Source organism: Cnephaeus nilssonii (assembly GCF_951640355.1).
Source record: "Cnephaeus nilssonii genome assembly, chromosome: 14".
In the NCBI taxonomy this organism is placed as follows: domain Eukaryota; kingdom Metazoa; phylum Chordata; class Mammalia; order Chiroptera; family Vespertilionidae; genus Cnephaeus; species Cnephaeus nilssonii.
Genome location: NC_137085.1, coordinates 41208506 through 41227450, shown reverse-complemented (window position 1 = coordinate 41227450; position 18945 = coordinate 41208506). Strand labels below are relative to the sequence as shown.

General features: G+C 40.1%; 1 protein-coding gene across 1 annotated transcript in view; it reads left to right on the top strand.

Moving 5' to 3' along the window:
- The window catches only part of TMC1 (transmembrane channel like 1), a 308867-nt gene extending 290640 nt beyond the window's left edge, over nucleotides 1-18227 (top strand). The window contains exons 20-24 of the mRNA XM_079791452.1: nucleotides 5070-5309; nucleotides 10395-10520; nucleotides 14450-14528; nucleotides 14627-14678; nucleotides 17981-18227. Of these exons, the coding sequence (XP_079647578.1) occupies nucleotides 5070-5309; nucleotides 10395-10520; nucleotides 14450-14528; nucleotides 14627-14678; nucleotides 17981-18003 (520 nt within the window). The 3' untranslated portion in view covers nucleotides 18004-18227. The remainder of the gene's footprint in view (nucleotides 1-5069; nucleotides 5310-10394; nucleotides 10521-14449; nucleotides 14529-14626; nucleotides 14679-17980) is intronic.
- Nucleotides 18228-18945: the final 718 nt, after the last annotated feature.

The window sequence follows — 18945 nt, the reverse complement described above, 5'->3', positions numbered from 1 at the left end:
GGACCTCCTGCAAATGTTAAAATTATTTTACTTTAGTAATATAAATACCATAGCCAAAGACCCATTCATGCTGCCATGGGGCCTGTCAAATTCCTGGGCCTCATTAGATAAATCACTGCAAAGAAAAGATTATGTTCTCCATTGTCAGGTGTATCTTAAATGTACTTCTTGGTTAAATTCGCAAGTTATGGCTCATGTGTCCAGAGAGTCATGAAGGAGTGAAATGCATCCTTTATTTTCCACGCAGAGGAAAGTCAAGGTGGTCCAACGTATGACTAACAGAGAGTCAAGGTAACAGCTTCTGTGGGTCCTGGATCTTTCCTTTCCTGGAGAGGATTCTGCTGTCTATAAGCCTAATGTGGCTGATTGAGGACTCCAACATTGCTCCTGCAGACGTGAGAAAGCACTATGTTATAGCAGTTTTAAAACTCCCTGGCTCTTGCAGAGTCCCATAAATCCCTCAGGCCTGGGCGGGTGTGTGTGTGTGTGTGTGCCATTTGTGCAGACATGTGCTGTCTGTCTCTTTCTTGTTCTTTCAGAATTTAGACAACACATTTGCCTAGAAATTCCTTTTCATTATTAGAAAAGCTGTTATAATGGCTGCCTGATTCGTTTCACTTGCAATTTCATAACTGTTTCTATATATCGCTATTGTTCATATTAACATTCTTAAATATCTAAAAACCTTCTTCTCTCATGGGTAGATCCATTATCAAAATCTCTGCAGTATCATTGCACTATCGCTTTCTATGTATTCATCCTTGAGCTGTTGAGCAAGTCTTGCTTCTGATGAGTCTGAGAAGGACTTTAGAAAGTGAATGTGCTTTTTGAGTGGACAAGGATAGAGTTCCAGAAGCAAAAGAACTGTTACTCACCTTCAGGCCAACCCTTTGTACAAATTCTCTTTTTCTACCTCCCAGGAAGTTGGTGAGGGAGGGGTGTGGAGTGTGCAGCCTACCTTTCACAGCCTCTCCTGCACAGGGGCACTCACACACGGTAATCTATTTCAAGGGGCATTAGGATCTGATAACTGGGTTTGACCACTTGTTACAGAAACCATCAAAACAGCACGGGGATTTTGAATCTAATTTCTTTCGTTTGTGACTAGAGACATTCAATTACTGCTTTAGGAGTTTCTAAATAGTGGACATTCCTTACTCTGATGTTATTAAAGTCAAACATTTATAGGTAAAAATCAGTTTGTTATGAATTGACTGAAATGATCAGTAAATCTTTATATTACACATTTATTTTGTAAATTTATCTTTATTGTTGGAAGCATTACAGATGTCCCCTTAACTCCCCCCACTGACTTCCCCCTTCCCGCCTCACTCCCCAGATATTCACAGCACTATTGTCTGTGTCCATAGGTTATGTAAATATGCATATAAGTTCTTCGGTTAATCTCCTCCCTCGCCACCCCCCTTTCCTCTGAGATTCCTCATTATTTTTGAAATAGGCAACATAGGCGTTTGTAATCATATTTTTAAGTGACAAAAGCACAAGTTATCTGTATTGTAGCAGGATGCAGAGGTAGCAAAGAACACACAGTGAGAGAGAAGATGGGTTTGGTCATTGCTCCAACATTGCCTCATTGTATACCCTCCTGCCAATCTTTCACCTTTCACTACCTCATTTTCTCAGTTGATCACACGTGAATAATTTGCCTGACATGTACCATGTCACTAGAGTAATAAGAAGAGCTAAATAAAAGAAGCTTTCATCTGCTTTGATCTTCTTGGAAGAAAAGCGTTTTATTAGGCTAAGGTATTACTGTGATCTTTGCTTGACAGATGACGGGATCAAGTCTGGGTAAGGGACTTAGTGAGCCAAGCTGATTAGTGGTGAGTCATGAACAATGATAGGGTGAGCATTAAGGTTCTGATATCACTGTGCCAGGACCTGTTTTTCTAGGTTATGGCTCTGTGCCATTTGTTCAAAATGCCTATGTGATATTCATTTGGAAAATTTTAAATTTATTTATCTATAGATGTACATACATATGATAAGTGTGTACATATATATGCATACAGACAAATGATGCATGTGTGTGGGGGGGTAAGAGATCAACCAAAGGACTTGTATGCATGCAAGTGGACATAGACAGTAGGGAGGTGACACAGACAGTAACCAGTGGACACAGACAGTAGGGAGGTGAGGGCATGTGTTGGGGGGTGAAAGCAGCCAGGGAGAGATCAAGGGGGGAAAAAGGAGACTTATGTAATACTTTTAAACAATAAAGAATTTAAATTAAAAAAAAGATGAATGTATATGTATAGATGCAAATATATGTGACTTTAGACAAGTATTGGTCTTGAATTATGTACAAAATTGTGCCCAAGGATAGACTAGGTTGATCAGCAATGAAACACAGACCCAAAAATTAGACTCTGTAAGTCTAATGTGGGCTGATCGAGGGCTCCACTCTTATAAGTTACCCTTTCTTGGAGTCCCACACAGGCAGCATTAGGACCCACCTAGAATATGGCTGGTCAGAGTAGTAAAGAGAGAAGAGAGCGAAAAACACACAGGGCTGTTAGTGTTTCCACCCAGCAGTGAGACACCTCTTCTTTTCTTCTCTTTTTTCTTCTCCCCTCATTGGCCCCCCTCCCCCGCTCATACCCTCACCCCATGGTGTCTGTCCATTGGTTATGCTTATATGCATGCATACAAGTCCTTTGGTTGATCTCTCCCCCTTACCCCCACCCTCCCCTACCTTCCCTTTGAGGTTTGATGGTCTGATCGATGCTTCTCTGTCTCTGGATCTGTTTTTGTTCATCAGTTTATGTTGTTCATTATATTCCACAAATGAGTGAGATCACGTCATATTTATCTTTCTCTGACTGGCGAGATACCTCTTTTTTATTATTATTTTATTGACCAGGAAAAAAAAATCACATAGCCAACCCTGACTTTTAGAAGGGCTAGAGCAGTGATTTTCAACCTTTTTCATGTCATGGCACACATAAATTAATTGCTAAAATTCTGCAGCACACCAAAATACATATTATATTTTTTTTGCCAATCTAACAAAAATAAGGTATATTTTGATTAATTCACACTAGATGGCTATTGTTGTGTTGGCTGTTGTCGTTTTTTTTTTTTTTATTTGACAATCTAAGGGAAAAGAGGTCAGAGGCCCTAACTAAATAGTCAGGTATTGCATGTTTTAAAAATTCTTGCGGGACACCGGTTGAAAATCTCTGGGCTAGAGCATCATCCAAAAGCACATTACATTATGAATATTAGCATTTGGGAATATTATCTAGTGCTTTGTAAGACCTGTACTCACTCACTTGTTCATGCTTTTGTGGTTCTAGGTTTTTCTTGCTATTCTGTAACCAAGATACACTGTGATTTTCCAAAGTTTATTCTCTCTCTCTCTTTTTTAATTAATGGAGTTTATACTTTAGAGACATTTTAGATTCGCAGCAAAAGAGAATAGAAAGTGCAAAGTCCTTATATCCCCCTTGTCCTTACACATGCACAGCCTCCCCCATTATCGAATCCACACAGAGTGGTACATTTGTTACAACTGATGAACTACCTGGACATGTCATTATCACCAAAAGTTCGTACCATTTACTAGTAAAAAACATTAGTTTAACTTCCTACGAAGTCTCTTGTCAATTCAATGCAGTGTGTTAAAATATCATTTAGACCTGTTGTGTGGAATCCTTGCAAGACAATATGAATTATGACAAAATTCCACTTTTCAATGAAATTGGTTAATGTTGGGTTGCACAAGTTCAATTATAGCAGAAACTAATTTCTTCATCTAACTCAGCTCCAATCCCCAGATAATATACCAAATTTACATTGAATGGATTAAAATGATAATCCTAACCTGAAATGTTCAGGTCTTTATTATAGTTTGGATAGTTTTAAAAATAGGACTCTGCTTAAACTTCTAAAATAAGTAACATCTAAAACCTCTTTTTGGTTTTGGACTCATTAATTTCTATTAATATGGTTTTAAGGTGCTAATGAATTTTCTCATCAAATAAAATTAAAATTTATTTTGTTGCAATAACCAATGATGTCATAAAGTGAGAATGACCTTAGAGAAGTTTTCTAAGTGGTTCTTGTTTAAAATACTTTTTTAAGATCTTATATACAAAGCAGTGGATTTCCAGGACAAGCTAAAGTAAAAATATAGACAGATAAACGAAACTGAGTTGTGTTGAATTTTCATCTCAAAACACATAAAGCTTTGCTATGGGATATCAACAAAACATAGCATATTAGACACAAATATATCATTCCCATGAGCTCTAAAACAGCATGCCAGCCACAAATAAAACCATTCAGTGGAAATGCACACACACACACACACACACACACACACACACACACACATACCACACACACCCTCAAGCATTTTTTTCCCATTCTTGGTTCCAGAAAAGCTGGGGATCAGCACAGTGGAGTACCACTGAAAGGCACACCTGATTTGCAAAGAGGCCATGTGATATGCTTATATTTTGTATACACAGTCAAATAAACTACATCTTCTCATTCATGGCTAACATCAGAAGGTTCCCAGCACTAGTATTTCCTTGTCTACATAATTTAATAATTTCTCTTTCATTAAACTAAAATTTATTAGCCATGACAAAAGTACTTAATCCAAAGGTGCAGTTTATTTGAATAGAATGAGTGCTTTTTAAGAGTCAGTTATTAAAAAGTTCATTTTTTGGCTATATTAATTATTTATCTGAGTATTACGGGCAATTAAGTTTATTTTAGAAGTAGGAGACAGAATGAAAATAAATGTCATACGTATATAGTTTCTCTGTTGTAATTTAAAGTTACTAATTATAGTAGATATGATTAGTAATCTATATTGTTTCTATAAAGGAAGTATGTATACAATACCTATAATAATGGGGGAGATGGTAAAAGGTGTATAGAAGATGGACATGCATTATTTATAAAAAGGGCTTGTGTGGTTGAGAGTGGCATTTTCTGCCTTTGGCAAATAAGCATGATGTGAAACAAACAGGTGCTGTGTGGCCTTGTTCTGCAGGGAAGACCTGAATTGACCTGAGTTCTGTTTTCCTTTCTAGGATGGGCTCTTTCTTTGCTCCCAGCCTCCCAGGCATCAATATCCTTCGACTCCACACATCCATGTACTTCCAGTGCTGGGCCGTGATGTGTTGCAACGTCCCTGAGGCCAGAGTCTTCAAAGCTTCTAGATCGAATAATTTCTACCTGGGCATGCTCTTGCTCATCCTCTTCCTGTCCACCATGCCCGTCCTATACATGATCGTCTCCCTCCCGCCATCTTTTGACTGTGGCCCCTTCAGGTTCTTGTCTTTGAAATTCCATTTAGGCATAGTTTTCTTTCAGGTTTGGGGATAGGAATGGTCAGTCATTGTATGAGTTATTTTGGTTGTTTTCAAACAATGGCTATGTTAATTAATTAATTATATGCACACTGACCACCAGGGGGCATTTTGGTATGTAGCATGAGATCCTTTGGGTATTCTGGCTCATTCTGTGTCATGGAGATTCTTAGGTAAGTTCCATCTATTTTCTCATGTGGGAAACATAAAAGGGAAAATGATTTAACTGCTCCAGGCTCTGCCCGGGTAAAATATGGACAATCATTCTGAGCTATTTCCATATAAGGAGATAGCAAAGAGCTAATCTGGAGGTGAAGGTTTTCCTGATGCTGGGCCTTCACATCCAGACAATTAAAGCTATTGCTATGTCTCATGTGGACCAGCACATTGAAAAAATAAAATATAACGTAAATAAATATAGCAGACTACCCACATACCACTTATGACATGGAATCATTATCTATACTAATAAAAGGGTAATATGCCAATTAGACTGGGAGACCTTCCGGACGTTCTTCTGGACAAAGCCATGGTGGCGGGCCAAGGTAGAGGCAGTTAGAGGCCAAGAGGGGAGGGCAGTTGTGGGTGATCAGGCTGGTGAGGGGCAGGGCTGTTGGAGGTAAGCAGACCAGCAGGGGGGCCAGTTGGGGGTGAGCAGGCCGTCAGTGGGGTCAGTTGGAGGTGATCAGGACAGCGGGGGGGGGGGGTCAGTTTGGAGTGAGCAGGCCAATGGGGAGGGAAGGTGGGGGCGAGCAGGCCAGCAGGGGAGGCAGTTGGGGGCGAGCACACTGGCACAGGGGGCAGTTGGGGGTGATCAGGCTGGCGGGGGGACATTTGGGGGCGAGCAGGCCGGTGGCGGGGGGCAGTTGGGGGCAAGCAGGCCAGCAGTCAGAGTGGTTAGGGGTAATCAGGCCGGCAAGTGAGTGATTAGGAGCCAGCAGTCCCAGATTGCGAAAGGGATGTACAACTGCCGGTTTAGCCCCGATCCCTGTAAACCGGCAGTAGGACATTCTTCAAGGGATCCCAGATTGGAGAGGGTGCAGGCCAGGCTGAGGAACCCCACCCCCAACTCCCGTGCACGATTTTCGTGCACTGGGCCACTAGTCCTATATAATAAAAGTGTAATATGCAAATCGACCGAACAGTAGAACTATCAGTCTCTGTGACATGCACTGACCACAAGGGGGCAGACGCTCAATGCAGAACCTGCCCCCTGGTGGTCAGTGCGCTCCCACAGGGGAGCACCACTCAGCCAGATGCCAAGCTTACGGCTGGTGAGCCCAGCGGTGGTGGCGGGAACCTCTCCCACCTTCACTGCAGGCGGGCAGTAAGGAGCGACGGGTCCTGGACTGCAAGAGCCCCAGACTGCAAGAGGGCGGGGGGATCAGGCCTAAGCTGGCAGGCAGACATCTCTGAGGGGTCCTGGATTGCAAGAGGGCACAGGCCGGGCTGAGGGACCCCTGCTCCCCTTCCCCCCCAGTGCACGAATGTCGTGCACTGGGCCTCTAGTTAAATAATAACATTCAGAGGGTCTCACAATTTATAATCCATGCTACATGCCAGTAAAATATTAAAGCTGTTTCTCATATACTTTCTCCCTAAATAACAAGGATAAATCACTCAAGTAGTAATAAAGAGTCAAGAAGGCTCTTTCATCCAAGTTGGAAATGTACCTTCTACAGTTTTCTATGACATCTTTTGCTCTCTGACACTTATCAAGACAGCAACGTTCCCAGGATCTGAAAGATTGAACTTCATCCCATAAAGGGATACATCTCCCACAAGTCCCCCCCAAAGATCTGCATGTTGAGTCACTGGGCAGTGTACATTTGAGTTATTCCTTCTTTTCCGTGAAGAAAATATGAATGTGAAAAGCCATGTGAATGTCAACCGTGATGCCATAATGGCCACATATAATTTCCCTGTCATGCCGTCAAACCCAAATTACTAAATTAAAGTCAAAAGGTTTGTTGCCAATCTGATGAAGTATAAAGGAGGCATTTCACTCTAAAAATAGTTTGAGTTATTATTGCTTTACTGGACAAGAAAGAAAGAAAATGTTAAGCCAGTGGATTGGGCAAAATGTTAAGCCAGCTGGAGGTCTGTCAATTCAGGAAGCTGATGTTGACAAGTCCTATTCATTCACCACCCCCCACCCCAGGGGGCTGAAATAAATAATGCAGAGAGTGACATCTGGAGACTAAATATGAAATTGCAGTCTTGCAGGAGAGATTGGTCTTAATAAATCCTGGATAAATTTCAGAGTACAAAGTTCAAGAGGTAAGCCATATAAATATTTGTTAACTGCAAATTACCCCACAACTAAATATTCAGGATAAGTTTCAGGTGCTGCTAACTTTTTAATTAGAAATTGATCCTTAAGAAAGCATATCAAAGTAACTTAACTGCCTATAAGGGAAACCCCACAACATCAACACATAGCAGGGTGGTGGTTATACAGGTATACTCACATTAAAAATATCATTGAGCTAGACAACTAGAGTGACCGAACAATTTTATATTTTTGAGCTCTAATTCCTCTGCCTCTCTTTATATCATGAGTTACTGTGGTTGTAATGAAGAACAACAAAAAAATCAGTCTGTGTCTAAGGCATAATATATGATTTTGAACAAGTATTTTCTAATTGGAAAACTTAGGCAAAATATATATCACTATTTTGAGATCAAGAAAATTTAAATATTTTCAATAGAGCATTGGAGAAGGGGTTATCTCTATCCAATTTAGATAGTCTATTTTTTTCCTGCCAGTTTTCTCATTTGGGGGCAAAAGAATATATACTATAAAAAATTTCTTTGGGCTTAAAAGTTTAAAAGGGTTGTTCAGCCTTAGAAATTAGGTGAAAATGAAGGAGCCTCATGACTTACCATCCTTAGGGACCCTGAGTTTGAGGCGATTTGCCCAGCCTGTTGAGTAAAGGGTGTCTGGCACTTCCTGGTGCCTGGGAGGGCAGCCAGTTGGCGAATATGCATTTGAAGTAGGCTAATGGAGACACCATCTAGTTGCTCCTAGATGCAGGTATATTTTCAGGTATGGGGCTACAATAACTAAGAAGATCCATTCTGCAAAGCAATTTGATGAGATAGTTTAGCTTGTTCTGGTTTCACAAGACCTGGCTAGGTAGGGTGAATTTCCCAGAAAAATCATTCCAATAGACTATTAAATGGATTTACCTTAAATGGATTTTTCTTAATATTGTAGCTGACTCCCAGAGGTGGGGAATGTTTTCATCTTTCTGAGTCCAGAACACAGTAGAGTGTTCGCCAATAGCTTGAATTAATGAATTGTGCACTAAACACGAAGCCAGAAGTGGGGTTAACTTGGGCATAGATTTTCATCCTGCGGAACTTTCAGTCTGGCTGCAAAGACAGGTGTGCTCTGTACCAATGCAGGGCAGATGGAGCTATGCTCATGGGAAAACTATAGGGTAAGTGCAGTAGCATCTCACTTGACTTTATGGTCACAGCAGACTGGAAAAGATTTCTGGGAATATTGTGAAGTGACATATGTTGGCTTACCTGTCAGAAAAAGGTATTGCCAAGAATTTATATATGCTTCTTCTATAGTTGGTATAAAATTAAGAGTCTCTACTAGTATTCTTGGTAAGAGACCTGACCTGGAAAAGTTATCTGAGAATCCCCAGAGTTGCCAATAACTTTGTACTTGGGACACACTAGGATGCAAAGAAGACCTTTGTAGGTAGGGAATATTTTGTATCATTCCAATCCCCGATTCCCATTCTAACCACATTCATTTGCACAGCCAGACAAGCTGGAGAAGGGAGAGTAGATTGTTTTATCTTCTCTCCTCGTTTACCTTTTCACAGCGGGTGTATTTCCTATGACTGGGATACAGATATTTGAAGATAATAAACTTTAGTGGAATAAATTGCTATCATCTTAACTTATCTATAAACTTCATTCTCCTTTATGTACCTTAGGCTTTTTTAATTAGTGTGGAGCTCTATAATTTGTGAAGTAAAATTTATACCTCAGTAGTCCAGCCACACTTGAGAAGATAATTGGAGTCATTCTCAGGCTATTGGAAAATATTATTAGATCAGGAGAAAGAAATTGATCTGCACCTTGTGGGTCATGTTCATTTAGTAATTGAGAATGTTTAAAGAGAAAAAAATAGTGAAACTAAGATATTATATTGTGTTACACCAACCATTATTCTGATGATACATAAAACTTGGTGATAAAAACACCTAGGCTCTTTTCTGAAAATTACATCTTTTCATAGTAAAATCAATACGCATAACAAAAAATAAGCAGGATGGATATTACTTCATAATTTTAATATTATGTACTCAGTTAAGACAGACATCTGTTCTCATTTTTCTAGTTTATAGTGTTTTGGTCTCATTTTAATGGGTTGAGAACGAGCCCATTTAGGACCTTTGCTTTTAAAGCTCATTTTTCCTTCTCTTCCCATTTTATGTGCTTGGCGATGGAACTGAGTTGGCACTTTTTTAAGACCTGCCCAGAAGAAATACTGAGAGAGAAAGGACTCATCACTCAGTGTGGTTACCTATTAATAGTTCTCATGAAGGAGGTTTGATGGAAAATGAGATAGAAGCTATTGCATGGAAAAGATGTATTGGGTTATTTTTGGATTTGATTCCATTAAGCTATTCCTTATGCTCATCTCCACAGCAAATTAAAAAAACCGAGCACACTGTTTATTCAGCCCAGAGAATGTTCTTCTACAAGGAGAGCTGGCTGAGGGGTAGACTGATAAGCTATTTATAAAACATATTTCAATCAAAAGCTTAGACATACAGCTTTTAAAAATTGTCTCCTGATTCTGTGGTGAATCTCCTACAGGCTTTGATTATGTGTTTATATTGGAATAAAATTTATCACATCTCATCCATGAGTTATAGCGAGACATCAGATTCCTAACCTTAAAGAGTATTTAGGCAGTGTTTGCAAAAGATTTCTAGTTTTTCTTATTCTTTTTTTTCTGTAACCATGGTTCCCATATGTTTTAAATAAAATCATCTCCCTTTTTTTTCCCTCCAGTGGCAAAAATAGGATGTTCGAAGTCATTGGAGAAACACTGGAGCATGATTTCCCAAGCTGGATGGCGAAGATCTTGAGACAGCTCTCTAATCCTGGACTGGTCATTGCTGTGATTTTGGTTATGGTGTAAGTGCTTTCTCTCCTCAGAGAAAGGGCCTTTGTCATGTGCTTCCTGGCTCCCTTTTCGTTTCAGCCTTCTCTGCTCTCTCCCTCTCTCCAAGGGATGTGCTACAGCCTCACCAGATTCAGTGCTGATTTACATGGTCGTGAGAGGCTAATGTTTATGAGCTCTATTCAGATCCTCTTGGACATAATTCACAGCCATCTGCATCTGTCTTTGCCTGCCTAGGATTATAAGATTTGTTCCCGAGTAACCAAAACAATTATCGATAAACAGCTAAAAGCAAGGGAAGCATACAGGCTAAATGCTAGATCTAATCAGCACATTGAGCTTCCCCCCACCTCTTCTTGTTCCATAGAGCAGATGGCTGTGTACACACAGAAGTGATGAGCCTGTAAGTTAATATTCCCCTCGGGAATACGTTTCAGGGATCAGGGCTTAAGGGGTCTTAAAAAATCACCGTGTCCTGGTACCTAGGAAGCCATCAGTAACTGTGTGTCCATAGAAATAGAACCAGAGGACCAGAGGGTCTTGGAAAGGTCACCCAGTCGGTCCCTTCAAAGTCAGAGGTGATACTTTAGAGGAGAACTTGGGAGGGGGCTTTTGTTTCCATATTCCTTTCACTGGCTTCTGACTCTTAGTCACCACAGATAAACTTAGATTCTAAGTGAAAATATATGATTGCTATGGAAGAGCTATCGTTATTCCCCAAGACCTTCCTCAATAGAACGTTCGGAACTAACTGCCACTGCTCTCAGTCAAGGAGGACACGTATGAAACCATCCTCAGGCACACTAGAAACAAAGCTGACACAAGGGTTGCATTTGTTTCAATAAAAGTAAATCTTAGTGAGACACCTCCCAATGGGTTGAGGTAAATGAGCTGGGTCTGAGGCACCTTGTTCCCATCGTCTTAGTGATGGTCATGGTCACGGGCCACATCGGCGAAGGCAGGTGTTATATTCTTCAATCGTATAAATTGGAGGGGGAAGTGATTTTTCCCCAGATGAGACCAGAGCAAAATACTAATCGTAGGACTTGGACCGTCAATCCAACATTCACCCCTTTACACCACGACGCCTTCTTTGAGGGAGAGGTGCCAGCCTGCGGGGGTGATGAAGCAGGAAAACAGATTACCATTTTTAGAGACTAATATTTTTCAATTAGGTGAAATTGAGCTCAACTTGTTTCATTTCAACTGGATACCTGACACTTTTCTGCAAAATCCCATTCTAATTTTTAAGAAAGTAAGAGACTATAGCTTAGATATTTCTTTATTCTTACCGGACAGATGACTAGTATCCACTAGAACCTGGGCCATGGGGTGGCGTTTAGGATCCGATAGTAAGTCTCTGGTGCAGATGTGTTGGAAAATGACAAGCTGGAGGCAGCCTGTTCCCCCAGATGGCCTTGAAGCGAGTTTTCCTGCTCCACGTTTTCACAAGAGAGCGGCTTCTGAGAACATGTTATGTATCCTGCAGCTTTTAAAAGTCAAAGCCCTTTGATGGTATAAATGAGATCTCATTTAAACACACACACACACACACACACACACACACACACACACACACACACAAAACTTAATGTCAGATTTTATGACTATATTCTTAACTAGTTGATAGATTTATTTTTAAGCAAAGGAGCAACAGTGTTCCAGTGCCACTAGCTAAGTCTTTCATAAGCTGTCTTGGGGTGTGGAAGAGGAGCTAACACGGCCTTTGCTGCAGGCGCTTACCCACATATTAACTCATTTAATGTGCACAAGAACCTTAAGAAGAAGTTGGCCTTTATTATTGATAGCACATGAAGATCTTCCCCAAATCTAATGGCTAATAAGTGGATTCAAACCCATGTCTGTTTCCCACCTCTTATTTCCCCCACTCATTTGCAGTGCCAAGCACTGAGTTTGGGATGAGTGGGCATGTTCAGGAGGGATACTCTATTCCCAGGGTAAGCAGATTTGTTCTTAAAGGGCTGCAGAGTAGATATTTCAGGCTTTGTGGACCAAGAAGTAAAATTGAGGATATTATATAAATTCTTATAAAAACCATTCTTAGCTCATGGGCCTTATGACACAGGCCAAGAATCAGATTTGCCCTGGAGGCCACCATTCACCCACCTTGTACAGTGTGACTAGGTCTAGAGGAAAGCAGGCAGGATAGGAGAAGGTCAAATAGAGAGACTGCAAGGTTAATTTCAGTTCTCAGGTTCTCATTTAAAAGCCAAATTTCAGTTTTGTTGGTGATTTTATTTTTTTAAATCCTGAAGTCTCTTGTTCCACTTTATGGGGCCCAAGCAATTAGGTTGGCTTTTTATTACCTTTAATTAGAGAATGTTACAAGCATTTTGAATTTCCCCAGTGGGTCATATTAAATAATCTTAGGTGGTTTTGGGTAACTGAGTAGAGTTTAGGTTAGCTCTCTGCAGGAAGTTTTATTCCTTTGGAGACGAGAAAATGATTTATAAAGAATACACATTTAAAGTACATCACAAGATGGGAAAAGAAGTGGAGAATAAACAGAGAAATCCAGAACTGCAAATGACTTGTGAGGTCTCTGAGTTTCCCCTCCTATTCTGGGCACTATTCTAAGAAAAGCTTTATACGACTACTAGAGGCCCAATGCATGAAATTTGTGCAAGAGTAGACCTTCGCAGCCCTAGCTTCATCCAGAAGGGCGTCCAGACGGTCGTTCTACTGTTCGGCCTTTCGGTCTATTTGCATATTATACTTTTATTATTATTGATAACACATGCACACGCGCGTGCCACACACACACACACACACACACACACACACACACACATTTGTTGAGCACCTACTTTATGCCAGATACTGTACCTAATGCTTTCATGTATGTAATTTCATTCAAACTCCTGCCACTCACATAGGAGGTAAACAAACTCAGCTAAGCCATATCAGTAATTGTGTTGCCAGCACCAGATGGCTCACAAAGGATATAATCTGGCACGTTGGTGAGCAGAGGAAATGTGTTCAGTATCCAGTTATTTGCAACAAAGAGCAATGCCAGTTACTTTTTTTAAATTGCATTTTTTTCTTTCTTTTTGTTTATTTGTTTTGCTTTAAGTACAGATGAGCATATTGATTTTTGCAGCAATGTTTGGCTGGAATTTGCTCTTTCTAGAAATGTAAATGTCACCTTAAAGGCAAGAATATCCCTTTAGAAAGCATCTTCTTTTTGAAGGAGGGAGAAATCAAACAATACATGGAAAAAAATCAATGTTAATTAATTATGACTGTGAGGATTATATTCTTAGTTATAAAAGCCAAAGGAAGGAATTTAAGGCAGAAAGTCAGTTTCCTTTTTATTCGACACCTTCCCCAAGCTTCAGTAGATAGTCCATTCTCTTGGAGGCCATTGACGTCCATTTAAAATGTTACTTTCAATTATAATCTAAACCGATGTTACTACATTTCCAAGAAGAGGCTAACATTAGGCAGTGAGGCACAGTGAACAGAGCCCCTGGCTGTGGAGAACAAGACTCGAGGGTCAATTTCCCAGGTCCACTCCTGCCCAGTCCCCGTGTAACTGAGTGTGCTCCTTTAACCCCTCTGTGCCTCAACCAGTCTTTTTTGTTGATATTGTTAGTCCTCACCCAAAGATATTTTTCCATTGTTATTTAGAAAGTATAAGGGAGGGAGAGATACAGAGAGAGAGGAACATTGATGACATCAAGGTACATGCTCTTGACTGGAATTGAACCTGTGACCCTTCAGTCCCAAGGCCGACACTCTATCCACTGAGCCAAACTGGCTAGGGCTCACCCAGTCTTTTTATCTACAAAATAAGAGGTTTAGAGTAGAAAATACCTTAAAGTCTACTCCAGTGCCAACATTCTATGACTGGCTGTAAATTTAAGAGGAATACTAAGAAACTGAAAAAATGCCATCCATGCTATCTTTTTTTAAAATTTAGTCTGACCATCTATTATCTGAATGCTACCGCAAAGGGCCAGAAGCAAGCCAACCTGGATCTACAAAAGAAGATGAAACAGGTAAGTTACAACGTATTTCACAGAATTATCGCCTTTACGGAAGTAGTGGAAAACACCAGCAAATTTCATGTTTTTCTTCCCCCGTTTTCATTGTGTAGCAAGCTCTGGAGAACAAACTGCGAAACAAGAAGATGGCAGCGGCTCGAGCAGGTTGGAGATGTGTTTATGTTTGCAATTTCCTTCTATGCCTACAAACAGTATGATCTTTTTTCTTTCTTTAAATGGGGGCATTTGCCGCCGAGTGGCATAATTACCCTAACTAAGCAAATCGTTCCCCATTCCTGCTGTCCGCCCTCCTAGCCCTTCTCAGGCATCTTCTCCAGGGGTTTGCTTGTTGTCCCAGCGGGAGAAAGAAACATTCGGGATGTCAACTCAGCAGTAGTGACAGCAAAGTGATCTTGCAAAATGACTGAAAATAAAAAAAAAACCCACTGTACAGTCATATACAAATAGATACAAATGCAGACTCTCTCCTGCCCATTTGAACCATTTTTGTACCTAGAAAGACACACTGAATATCCCATGAGGGTCCTCTGCTCACCACCATTGATCGTCAAAGCTTTTTCTGATTCATTAACCTTCCTTTCTTTTTAATCTTGTTAATTTTTAAAATATTAGAGTCAAGCATATTTCTATTTGTCAAAATTACTCTACTTTGTGTTCCGCATGGAAAAGTGATGCCTAAGAAATGGAGTGAACAATTTTTCAACGTTTCCCTCCTAACTCTTTTTCCCTCCTACCTAACTCCTACAGTGGTTTAAGCGGAGCAAAAGAGAAATGTATTGGTGCCCAGAGATGAACGGGAGAGTGGTTCTATGGCTTCAGGCCACATTGTGCCCCAAGTTTAGAAGCGGTCGGGGCTGAGCTGCATTTTCCTGTGGTTCTTTCAACATGGCTCTCCTTTCATGTAGGCTGAGCTTCTGGGCCGGGGCTGAATGCAGCTGTATCCTTAGTTATGTTTTTCTTAGATTTTTTTTTTTTTGTCACTAAGCCACTTTTTTTTCCTAAATGCATCATCTTTTTTTCAGCTTTATTGAGATATAATTCACAAATAAAATTGTAATGCATTTAAAGTGTACATGTAATGATTTGATGAGCACATACCTTATGAAAGGATTCTCATCATCGAGGGAATTAACACATGCAGCACCTCACATATTTACCTTTTTATTTCTTTTGGTGAGAATGCTTAAGTTCTGTTCTTTTAGAAAATTTCAGTTATACAATACAGTATTACTATATACAGTGACTATGTTATACATCACAGGCTCAGACCTTATTCATCTTATAACTAAAAATGCATACCCTTTCACCACCCTTTCCCTCTTCCCCCATCCCCCATGCTGCTGACAACCACCATTCTTCTCTCTGTTTCTCTGAGGTCAAGTTTGTTGTTGTTGTTAGATTACACATAAAAGATACCATGCAGTGTTTGTCTTTCTCTGTCTGGCTTATGTCACTTAGCATAATGTCCCCTCATTTCATCTATATTGTCTCAAAGGGCAGAATTGCCTTCTTTTATAAGGCTGAATACTATTCCATTGGGACACTGGGATACACACGCATACACACACACACACACACACACACACACACACACACACCACACGGGTGGGCAAAAGTCAGTTTATAGTTATGAGTACACAAAACAGTTTATTCTTTATTATTTATTAATTAACTAGAGGCCCGATGCACGAATTCGTGCAAGAGTAGGCCTTCCTTCCCCTGGCTGCTGGCACTGGCTTCCCTCCTGCACCCGGGACCCGGGCTTCCCTCCGGCCGTTGGCAGGCACCTGGGACCCGGATTTCTCTGCAGCCCTGGGGAATGATTTGCTTAGTTAGGGTAATTATGCCATTTAAAGAAATTTTAATTCATTTATCCATAGAGGGACAAGATAGACACTTAGGTAGTTTGCATACCTTAGCTATTGTGAGTAATACTAGAGTAAATGTGGGAATATTGATTAATATTTCATTTTCTTTGGATATATATCCAGAAATGAGATTGCTGGATCATATGATAGTCCTATTTTTAATTTCTTAAGGAATCTGTATACTGTTTTCCACAGTAACTGCACCAGTTTACATTCTCACCAGCAGTGTATAAAGGGTTCTCTTTTTTTGGCATCCTCATCAGTATTTATCTCTTGTCTTTTTGGTAATGGACATTTTAACAGGTATTAAGTGGTATCTCATTGCAGTTTTAATTTTCATTTCTGTGATGATTAAGTGATGTTGAGCACCTTTTCATGTACCTCTTGGCCATTTGTATGCATCTTTGGAAAAATGTCTATTCAGGTTCTTTGCCCATTTTTATTTATTTATGTTATTTATTTGTTTTTTAAATCCTCACCCGAGGATGTTTTTTATTAACTTTTTAGAGAGAGAGGAAGGGATAGAGCGAGAAACATGGTGCAGCCACTGTGGAAAACAGTGTGGAGTTTCTTCAAAACGTTAAAAATGGAACTCCCATTTGACCCTGTGATCTCACTTCTAGGAATATATACTAAGAATCCTGAAACACCAGTCAGACAAATATATGCATCCCTATGTTCATAGCAGCATTATTTATAATAGTTCAGATCTGGAAACAGTGCAAGTGTCCCTCAGGAGATGAATGGATAAAAAAGCTATGGTACATTTATGCAATGGAATACTATGCAGTTGTAAAAAAGAAGAACTTATTACCCTTTGAGACAGCATGGAGGGACCTGGAGGGAGATTATTATGTTAAGTGAAATAAGCCAGTCAGAAAAAGATAAATATCACACGATCTCACTTATATGTGGAATCTAATGAACAAAATAAACTGATGAATAAAATAGAACCAGAGGCATGGAAACATGGAACAGACTGGCAAATCTCAGAGGTAAAGGAGTATGAGGGGGGAGAGATTAACCAAAAAACTTATATGTTTATATGTATTACCTATGGACATAGACAATGGGGTGGTGAAGGCTTGGGGAGGGACAGGAACTGGGTGGAGGGAAGCAATAGGGGAGGACAACTGTAATACTCTCAGCAATAAAGATTGAAAAAATAACCTTAAAAAAGGAAACTGGCCCGGCTGGTGTTGCTCAGTGGTTGAGCATCAACTTATGAACCAGGAGGTCACGGTTCGATTCCTGGTCAGGGGACATGCCTGGGTTGTAATGTAGGCTCAATCCTCAGTAGGGGGCGTGCAGGAGTCAGCCCATCAATGATTCTCTCTCATCATTGATGTTTCTCTCTCATTCCCTCTCCCTTCCTCGCTGAAATCAATAAAAGTACATTTTTAAAAATTTTGATTAATTAAAAAAAAAAAAGAGACTCAATGTGCAACACATTTGGAAAATATGGATTTCAGGGTACCTCATTCAGAATCCTTAAGCACACTGAAAGCAACATCTTTTTTTGTTTCCTCCTTATCTTCTCTCTCTCTTATTATTAATGAATGTATTTATTTTGAACAGCTGCAGCTGCTGGTGGCCAGTAACTTCCACAGATATGTTGGGGACCCAGAAGTACTCTTCTCCTTGCTGTTTAAAGGCAATGGCTTACGTGAAGGCCCAGGAACAAGCATTGTGGAGTTGCTTTGCTCCTGTTTTAACCCTGATGGATTATCAAGGTCAGACTGGTCAATAAGTCATCACCAGGCCTACTGAGACAAGAGGATCTCCACCTTAATCCAAATTAAGGATTTGTTCCCGCACTGCCATTTTCTCCCCTGACCCATTTCCTTGACATTTTTTTTCTCTAACAAATTGAATTTAAAAGAAGATGTGGTTTAGCAATATAGGTTAATTTGGAAACCTTATGCTCATTTCACTTTGTACAGTTCTTCTGCCTTAGTGTTCTTGGCCTGGGAGCAGGACTACTATACCTTCTTTTCCAAGTTTAGAAATATCTTCATAACTTATTACCCTTTGAGACAGCATGGAGGGACCTGGAGGGAGATTAAAGCACTCATTTTAAGCGTTCGTTAACTCACTGTTTGAAACCAACGCCCTGTTTTCTCTTTTTATTTTTCCTACTTGTCTCCCCATCCATGACCCACACAAATATACACTCAAGGCCTTTTTATTTGCTGCTGGATTTAATATAAAATAAAATGGCTGTTTTTGAAGAAATATCTAAGTGAATTAAGGACCAGATCAGCACAGGGCTGAGGAGGTACAACCCAACTTTTATGAGTAAAAAAAAAAAAAAGATACCACAAATGATTGCTATTGTATCACAGTCTGATCATTTGACCTCCAATGATCATATCTCCTGAGTTTAGATCCTCATATTGCATAGTTTTGCTTTGCTTTTTGTTAAGGTTAGGAAAACACTTTTATAGGGGGGTGGAGCTTCAGTTTATAGATGTGCTTAAGCATTATTATTTATTTAAAGTTTAACTTGACTTTGAATGCTCTTAGCCGGCCTGTGTGACTTC